This window comes from Somniosus microcephalus, unplaced genomic scaffold (genome assembly GCF_052327205.1).
Source record: "Somniosus microcephalus isolate GS21.2 unplaced genomic scaffold, FLI_Smic_1.0 unresolved_chr9, whole genome shotgun sequence".
Lineage (NCBI taxonomy): Eukaryota > Metazoa > Chordata > Chondrichthyes > Squaliformes > Somniosidae > Somniosus > Somniosus microcephalus.
The window spans coordinates 21,779,878-21,789,639 of NW_028225187.1; the positions used below are offsets into that span (position 1 = coordinate 21,779,878).

At 52.0% G+C, this 9,762-nt stretch overlaps 1 protein-coding gene across 4 annotated transcripts in view; it reads left to right on the forward strand.

Moving 5' to 3' along the window:
- ecsit (ECSIT signaling integrator) overlaps positions 1-9,762 on the forward strand; it is a 36,842-nt gene that overhangs the window by 20,599 nt on the left and 6,481 nt on the right. For all 4 annotated transcript variants that reach the window (XM_085979618.1, XM_085979619.1, XM_085979616.1 and 1 more), the window contains exons 6-7: positions 2,325-2,473; positions 6,260-6,365. In XM_085979618.1, the coding sequence (XP_085835744.1) occupies positions 2,325-2,473; positions 6,260-6,365 (255 nt within the window). The remainder of the gene's footprint in view (positions 1-2,324; positions 2,474-6,259; positions 6,366-9,762) is intronic.

A 9,762-nucleotide genomic window follows, 5' to 3' on the forward strand; every position in this document is an offset into this window, starting at 1 on the left:
GAGTTTAGAAGAATGAGAGGGGATCTCATTGAAACTTATAAAATTCTAACAGGACTAGACAGACTAGATGCAGGAAGGATGTTCCCGATGGCGGGGGAGTCCAGAACCAGGGGTCACAGTCTAAGGATAAGGGGTAAGCCATTTAGGACTGAGATGAGGAGGAATTTCTTCACCCAGAGAGTGGTGAACCTGTGGAATTCTCTACCACAGAAGGCAGTTGAGGCCAATTCATTAAATATATTCAAGAAGGACTTAGATATATTTCTTAAGGCTAAAGGGATCAAGGGATATGGGGAGAAGGCAGGGACAGGGTACCGAGTTTGGATGATCAGCCATGATCGCATTGAATGGCGGAGCAGGCTCGAGGGGCCGAATGGCCGACTCCTGCTCCTATCTTCTATGTTTCTAAGATGAGCACTTGAAACGCCGTAGCATACAAGGCTACGGACCAAGTGCTGGAAAATGGGATCAGAATAGACAGGGCTTGATGGCCGGCGCGGACACGATGGGCCGAAGGGCCTCTCTCCGTGCTGTAAAACTCTATGACACCCACTGGTTCCCCCTTGTCTATTCTGCTAGTTACAACCTCAAAAAACTCTTAACAGATTTGTCAAACAGGATTTCCCTTTCATAAATCCGTGTTGACTCTGCCCAATGACGGAAGAGAAGCCCCATTCATTCTTAGCGGGGTTCCCTGTGTACAGAAACCCCCATTGGCATGAATGGGAACACCCCAAAAAAATACCTCTACACTTTTAAAATAAATTTTAAAAAAAATCACATTTTAAAATTAATTAAAAAGGCACTTAATTAAACACTTGAAACAAAATTGTTTTTAAAGGGGCTGTTCCTATCATAGGACAACCCTCTCATCCCAGGAACCAATCTAGTGAACCTTCGTTACACCGTCTCCAAGGCAAGTATCTCCTTCCTTAGATAACATAGAAGATAGGAACAGGAGTAGGCCATTCGGCCCCTCGAGCCTGCTCCGCCATTCAATGCGATCATGGCTGATCATCCAAATTCAGTACCCGGTCCTGGCTTTCTCCCCAAATCCCTTGATCCCTTTAGCCTTAAGAAATATATCCAACTCCTTCTTGAATATATTTAATGAATTGGCCTCTACTGCCTTCTGTGGTAGAGAATTCCACAGGTTCACCACTCTCTGGGTAAAGAAATTCCTCCTCATCTCAGTCCTAAATGGCTTACCCCTTATCCTTAGATTGTCTCCCCTGGTTCTGGACTCCCCCGCCATCGGGAACATCCTCCCTGCATCTAGTCTGTCCAGTCCTGCCAGAATTTTATAAGTTTCAATGAGATCCCCTCTCATTCTTCTAAACTCCAGCGAGTATAAGCCCAATCGTCCCAATCTCCCCTCATACGTCATTCCTGCCATCCCAGGTATCAGTCTGGTGAATCTTCGCTGAACTCTCTCCATGGCAAGAACATCCTTCCTCAGATAAGGCGACCAAAACTGCACACAATACTCAAGGTGTGGTCTCACCAAGGCCCTGTACAACTGCAGCAAGACATCCTTGTTCCTGTACTCCAACCCCCTTGCAATAAAGGCCAACATGCCCTTTATGCTGCTCACGATGCGGTCTCCTCTACATTGGGGAGACCAAACGCAGATTGGGCGACCGCTTTGCGGAACACCTCCGTTCAGTCCGTAAGGGGTGACCCCGAGCTTCCGGTCGCCTGTCATTTTAATTCACCGCCCCATTCCCACTCGGACCTCACTGTACTCGGCCTCTTGCATTGTTCCACGGAAGCTCAACGTAAACTCGAGGAACAGCACCTCATCTTCCAATTAAGCACTTTACAGCATTCAGGACTCAATATCGAGTTCAACAATTTCAGATCATAACCTCGGCCCCTATTACATCATGACTTTTTTTTTTCCACCCCTTTATTTTGGATCTTCCCTTCCCTCCCCCCCCCCCCCCCTTTCCTTTTTTTTCTCTCTCCCACATGGCAGCTGTCTCTCATCCTGCCAGTACACTTCACACCTAATCTCAGCCGTCTTTTGTCTCCACTGTCCTATTACCATCTCGTCTGGTTTTGAATACCTCTTAATGACTCTTTTACTTCTTTTGTTCTCTCCCAGCCCTGCCTTCGATCTATTTCAATTCCTTTCCAGTTTGAAAAAGGGTTCGACCCGAAACGTCGACTCTAATTTCTCTCCACGGATGTTGCCTGGCCTGCTGAGTTTTTCCAGCATTTTCTGTTGTTATTTCGGATTTCCAGCATCTGCAGTATTTTGCTATCATGCCCTTTACCTTCCGAATTGCTAATAACCTCTGTTTCCCCGCCCACCCCCGCAGGTATCCAGAGCCCGGACCAGCGCGCTCTCCTGGCCCAGCACAATCCGCAGCGCCCCGTGTTTGTCGAGGGCCCCTTCCCGCTCTGGCTGAAGAGGACCTGCTTGCAGTACTACGTCCTCCGCAGCGACCCCCTGCCGCCGGAGGCCAAGGTGAGTGGACCGGGGACAGCCCTGGGCTCCTGAATCTCTGACCAGGGGTTGCTCCGACTGGAGGGAGGGGGCCCCCCCAGAGAGGCTACGTCGGGTGAGGGCGATGCCACCGCAGGCGAATAGCTCGCCATCCGTCTGAGCTGAGGCGTGGGCGCCTGCAATACTGGACCCCCGGCGAAACAGGGCTGGAGGAACTAGGGAAGGCAGAGAGATTGGGAGATACACAGAATAAGGAAGAGGGGTCAGGTGTTGCGGGTATGCACGCTCTCATGGACTCCTACCGCACAGAAGGAGGCCATTGGGCCAGCTGTGCCTGTGTCAGCTCTCGAGGCACTCCCATACCCCAACCCTGCTCTAGCCCCATAGCCCTGCACATATTTCTCCAATTCCCCTTTTGAAAGTTACTATTGAATCTGCTTCCACCGCCCTTTCAGGCAGCGCATTCCAGATCACAACAACTCACTGCGTAAAGAAATGTTTCCCTCATCTCCCCTCTGGTTCTTTAGCCGATTATCTTCAATCTGTGTCCTCTGGTTACCGACCCTCCTGTCACTGGAAACAGTTTCTCCTTATTTACTCCATCAAAACCCTTCATGATTTTGAACACCTCTATCAAATCTCCCCTTAACCTTCTCTGCTCTAAGGAGAACAACCCCAGCTTCTCCAGTCTCTCCACATCACTGAAGTCCCTCATCCCTGGTCCCATTCTGGTCAATCTCCCCTTAACCTTCTCTGCTGTAAGGAGAACAATCCCAGCTTCTCCAGTCTCTCCACATCACTGAAGTCCCTCATCCCTGGTACCATTCTGGTCAATCTCCCCTTAACCTTCTCTGCTGTAAGGAGAACAATCCCAGCTTCTCCAGTCTCTCCACATCACTGAAGTCCCTCATCCCAGGTACCATTCTGGTCAATCTCCCCTTAACCTTCTCTGCTCTAAGGAGAACAACCCCAGCTTCTCCAGTCTCTCCACATCACAGAAGTCCCTCATCCTCTGGTCCCATTATGGTCAATCTCCCCTTAACCTTCTCTGCTCTAAGGAGAACAATCCCAGCTTCTCCAGTCTCTCCACGTCACTGAAGTCCCTCATCCCTGGTACCATTCTGGTCAATCTCCCCTTAACCTTCTCTGCTCTAAGGAGAACAACCCCAGCTTCTCCAGTCTCTCCACATCACTGAAGTCCCTCATCCCTGGAACTGTTCTTGTCAATCTCCCCTTAACACTCTCTCCAAGGCCTTGACATCCTTCCTAAAGTGCGGTGCCCAGAATTGGACAGGACACTCTGCAACCAGGAGAACTGTCGCTGTGTGCGAGATCCAAGCTAAAAGATAGCAATGGTTGAAATGCTATGGAGGTGTTGTCGGGAAAGAAAACCTCCCATTAATGATGTGCTTTGAATGATCTCAGGACGTCCCAAAATTGTTTACAGCCAATGAAGTACTTTTCGAAGTGTAGTCACTGTTGTAATGCAGGAAACGTGGCTGCTAATTTGCGCACAGCAAGATCCCACAAACAGCAGTGTGATAATGACCGGATCATCTGTTTTAGTGATGTTGATTGAGGGATAAATATTGGCCCCAGGACACCGGGGAGAACTCCCCCCTGCTCTTCTTCCAATAGTGGCCGTGGGATCTTTAACGTTCACCTGAGGGAGCAGACGGGGCCTCGGTTTAACGTCTCATCCCGAAAGACTGCACCTCCGACAGTGCAGCACTCCCTCAGCACTGGCACCGGGGAGTGTGGGCCTGGATTATGGGGCTCGAGCCCTGGAGTTTATACATCCACCTCCGACAGTGCAGCGCTCCCTCAGTACTGGCACCGGGGAGTGTGGGCCTGGATTATGGGGCTCCAGTCCTAGAGTATATACATCTACCTCCGACAGTGCAGCGCTCCCTCAGTACTGGCACCGGGGAGTGTGGGCCTGGATTATGGGGCTCCAGTCCTAGAGTATATACATCGACCTCCGACAGTGCAGCGCTCCCTCAGTACTGGCACCGGGGAGTGTGGGCCTGGATTATGGGGCTCGAGTCCTAGAGTATATACATCCACCTCCGACAGTGCAGCGCTCCCTCAGTACTGGCACCGGGGAGTGTGGGCCTGGATTATGGGGCTCCAGTCCTAGAGTATATACATCTACCTCCGACAGTGCAGCGCTCCCTCAGTACTGGCACCGGGGAGTGTGGGCCAGGATTATGGGGCTCGAGTCCTAGAGTATATACATCTACCTCCGACAGTGCAGCGCTCCCTCAGTACTGGCACCGGGGAGTGTGGGCCTGGATTATGGGGCTCGAGTCCTAGAGTATATACATCTACCTCCGACAGCGTGGCGCTCCCTCAGTACTGGCACCGGGGAGTGTGGGCTGGATTATGGGGCTCGAGTCCTAGAGTATATATATCTACCTCCGACAGTGCAGCGCTCCCTCAGTACTGGCACCGGGGCGTGTGGGCCTGGATTATGGAGCTCGAGTCCTAGAGTATATACATCTACCTCCGACAGTGCAGCGCTCCCTCAGTACTGGCACCAGGGAGTGTGGGCCTGGATTATGTGGCTCGAGTCCTAGAGTATATACATCTACCTCCGACAGTGCAGCGCTCCCTCAGTACTGGCACCGGGGAGTGTGGGCCTGGATTATGGGGCTCGAGTCCTTGAGTATATACATCTACCTCCGACAGTGCAGCGCTCCCTCAATACTGGCACCGGGGAGTGTGGGCCTGGATTATGGTTCTCGAGTCCTAGAGTATATACATCTACCTCCGACAGTGCAGCACTCCCTCAGTACTGGCACCGGGGGAATGTGGGCCTGGATTATGGGGCTCGAGTCCTAGAGTATATACATCTACCTCCGACAGTGCAGCGCTCCCTCAGTACTGGCACCGGGGAGTGTGGGCCTGGATTATGGGGCTCGAGTCCTTGAGTATATACATCTACCTCCGACAGTGCAGCGCTCCCTCAATACTGGCACCGGGGAGTGTGGGCCTGGATTATGGTTCTCGAGTCCTAGAGTATATACATCTACCTCCGACAGTGCAGCACTCCCTCAGTACTGGCACCGGGGGAATGTGGGCCTGGATTATGGGGCTCGAGTCCTAGAGTATATACATCTACCTCCGACAGTGCAGCGCTCCCTCAGTACTGGCACCGGGGAGTGTGGGCCTGGATTATGGGGCTCGAGTCCTTGAGTATATACATCTACCTCCGACAGTGCAGCGCTCCCTCAATACTGGCACCGGGGAGTGTGGGCCTGGATTATGGGGCTCGAGTCCTAGAGTATATACATCTACCTCCGACAGTGCAGCGCTCCCTCAGTACTGGCACCGGGGAGTGTGGGCCTGGATTATGGGGCTCGAGTCCTAGAGTATATACATCTACCTCCGACAGTGCAGCGCTCCCTCAGTACTGGCACCTGGGAGTGTGAGCCTGGATTATGGGGCTCGAGTCCTAGAGTATATACATCTACCTCCGACAGTGCAGCACTCCCTCAGTGCTGGCACCGGGGAGTGTGGGCCTGGATTATGGGGCTCGAGTCCTAGAGTATATACATCTACCTCCGACAGTGCAGCGCTCCCTCAGTACTGGCACCGGGGAGTGTGGGCCTGGATTATGGGGCTCAAACCTTCTGACTGGGAGCTGAGTCACGGCTGACCCTGGCTTGATGGCTATGATTAGGTCAACAACCGTTGTATCACCGGGGCCACCGGCAGAAGTAGAAGAACATTCCCCCCCCCCCCGCCCTCTTGCCATGTGGCCCTCTGTCTTTGTGACCTTTGCCCTTTGTGACCTTTGCCCAGGCGGAGGAAGGCATCGACCCCGAGCGCAACTTCTTCTACCCCATGGAGCTGAACTTTGACCTGGAGCGTGACCTCGGCGACGACGACCAGCTTGACGTCGAGCAAGGTAAGGTTGGCGGGTGACCCCTGACCCCACTTCAAGGCAATGATAACCCAACGCGGAAAGGGCGCATGGGGGGGGGGTTGAGGGTATCGGCGGTCACCCGTCCCATTTGCGGGAGCAGAACGGAGCTAGTCTGATGCCTGCGCTGAGGAAAAATGGAGTGCCGCGTGGGCGCATAGCAACAGGAGGAGGCCCACTCAGCCCCTCGAGCCTGTTACATAGCAACAGGAGGAGGCCCATTCAGCCCCTCGAGCCTGTTACATAGCAACAGGAGGAGGCCCATTCAGCCCCTCGAGCCTGTTACACAGGAACAGGAGGAGGCCCATTCAGCACCCTCGAGCCTGTTACACAGGAACAGGAGGAGGCGCATTCAGCCCCTCGAGCCTGTTACACAGGAACAGGAGGAGGCCCATTCAGCCCCTCGAGCCTGTTACACAGGAACAGGAGGAGGCCCATTCAGTCCCTCGAGCCTGTTACATAGCAACAGGAGGAGGCCCATTCAGTCCCTCGAGCCTGTTACACAGGAACAGGATTAGGCCCATTCAGCCCCCTCGAGCCTGTTACACAGGAACAGGAGGAGGCCCATTCAGCCCCCTCGAGCCTGTTACACAGGAACAGGAGGAGGCCCATTCAGCCCCCTCGAGCCTGTTACACAGGAACAGGAGGAGGCCCATTCAGCCCCTCGAGCCTGTTACACAGGAACAGGAGGAGGCCCATTCAGCCCCTTGAGCCTGTTACACAGGAACAGGAGGAGGCCCATTCAGCCCCTCGAGTCTGTTACACAGGAACAGGAGGAGGCCATTCAGCCCCTCGAGCCTGTTACACAGGAACAGGAGGAGGCCCATTCAGCCCCTCGAGCCTGTTACACAGGAACAGGAGGAGGCCCATTCAGCCCCCTCGAGCCTGTTACACAGGAACAGGAGGAGGCCCATTCAGCCCCTCGAGCCTGTTACACAGGAACAGGAGGAGGCCCATTCAGCCCCTTGAGCCTGTTACACAGGAACAGGAGGAGGCCCATTCAGCCCCTCGAGTCTGTTACACAGGAACAGGAGGAGGCCATTCAGCCCCTCGAGCCTGTTACACAGGAACAGGAGGAGGCCCATTCAGCCCCCTCGAGCCTGTTACACAGGAACAGGAGGAGGCCCATTCAGCCCCTCGAGCCTGTTTCTTCGTTCAATCAGACCATGGCGATCTGCGACCTAACTCCATAGACCCGCCTTTGCCCCTTATCCCTTAGTTTGGGATAAATCTCAGATTTAAAATGAACATTTGAGCACCAATTGCCGTTTGCCGAGGAGAGTTCCAAACTTCTACCACCCTTTGTGTGTAGAAGTGTTTCCTAACTTCACTCCTGAAAGGTCTGGCTCTAGTTTTTAGACTCTGCCCCCTAGTCCTAGACTCCCCAACCAGCGGAAATAGTTTCTCTCTCTCTGCCCTTTCTGTTACATTGAAACATAGAAGATAGGAGCAGGAGTAGGCCATTCGGCCCCTCGAGCCTGCTCCGCCATTCAATGAGATCATGGCTGATCATCCAAATTCAGTACCCTGCCCCTGCCTTCTCCCCATACCCCTTGATCCCTTTAGCCTTAAGAAATATATCTAACTCCTTCTTGAATATATTTAATGAATTGGCCTCTACTGTCTTCTGTGGTAGAGAATTCCACAGGTTCACCACTCTCTGGGTGAAGAAATTCCTCCTCATCTCTGTCCTAAATGGCTTACCCCTTATCCTTAGACTGTGACCCCTGGTTCTGGACTCCCCCGCCATCGGGAACATCCTTCCTGCATCTAGTCTGTCTAGTCCTGTCAGAATTTTATAAGTTTCAATGAGATCCCCTCTCATTCTTCTAAACTCCAGCGAGTATAAGCCTAATCGACCCAATCTCTCCTCATACGTCATTCCTGCCATCCCAGGCATCTGTCTGGTGAATCTTCGCTGCACTCCCTCCATGGCAAGAACATCCTTCCTCAGATAAGGAGAACATCCTTCCTCAGATAAGGTGGCCAAAACTGCACACAATACTCAAGGTGCGGTCTCCTCAAGGCCCTGTACAACTGCAGCAAGACATCCTCGCTCCTGTACTCGAATCCTTAGGGAGGGAATTCCAGAGCATAGGGCCCAGGCAGCTGAAGGCACGGCCACCAAAGGTTGAGTGATTTATAATCAGGGTTGCTCAAGAGGGCAGAATTGGAGGAGCGTAGATATCTCGGGGTTGTGGGGCTGGAGGAGATTACAGAGATAGGGAGGGGGCGAGAACATGGAGGGATTTGAAAACAAGGACGAGAATTTTGAAGTTGTTGCTTAACCGGGAGCCAGTGTAGGTCAGCGAGCACAGGGATGATGGGTGAATGGAACTCGGTGTGAGTTTGGACACGGGCAGTCGACTTTTGGATGACAAGTTTTACGTGATGACAAGTATATCCTTCCTTGGGTAAGGAGATCAAAACTGCACACAGTACACCAGGAGGAACTGAAAGAAATCAGTATTTGTAGGGAAATGGTGTTAGGGAAATTGATGGGATTGAAGGCCGATAAATCCCCAGGGCCTGATAATCTACATCCTAGTGTACTTAAGGAAGTGGCCCTAGAAATAGTAGATGCATTGCTGGTCATCTTCCAGAACTCAATAGACTCTGGAACAGTACCCATGGATTGGAGGGTAGCTAATGTTACCCCACTATTCAAAAAAGGTGGTAGAGAGAAAACGGGGAATTATGGACCGGTAAGCCTGACATCGGTAGTGGGGAAAATGCTAGAGTCCATTATAAAAGATGTAATAGCAGAGCACTTGGAAAACAGTGACCGGATCGGACAAAGTCAACATGGATTTACAAAAGGTAAATCGTGCTTGACTAATCTACTGGAATTTTTTTGAGGATGTAACTGGTAGAATAGATAAGGGAGAACCAGTGGATGTGGTGTATTTGGACTTTCAGAAGGCTTTCGATAAGGTCCCGCATAAGAGATTAGCGTGTAAAGTTAAGGCACATGGGATTGGGGGCAAGGTATTGACTTGGATAGAGAACTGGTTGGCAGACAGAAAGCAAAGAGTTGGAATAAACGGGTCTTTTTCCGAGTGGCAGGCAGTGACTAGTGGGGTACCGCAGGGATCGGTCCTTGGACCCCAGCTATTCACAATATATATTAAAGATCTAGACAAGGGAACTAGATGTAATATCTCCAAATTTGCAGATGACACAAAGCTGGGTGGGCGTGTGTGCTGTGAGGAGGATGCCGAGAAACTCCAGGATGATTTGGACAGGTTGGGTGATTGGGCAGAAGCATGGCAGATGCAATATAACGTGGATAAATGTGAGGTTATCCATTTGGTGGCAAAAACAGGAAGGCAGATTATTATCTGAATGGCAATAGATTGGGAGAAGTGGAAGTGCAACGAGA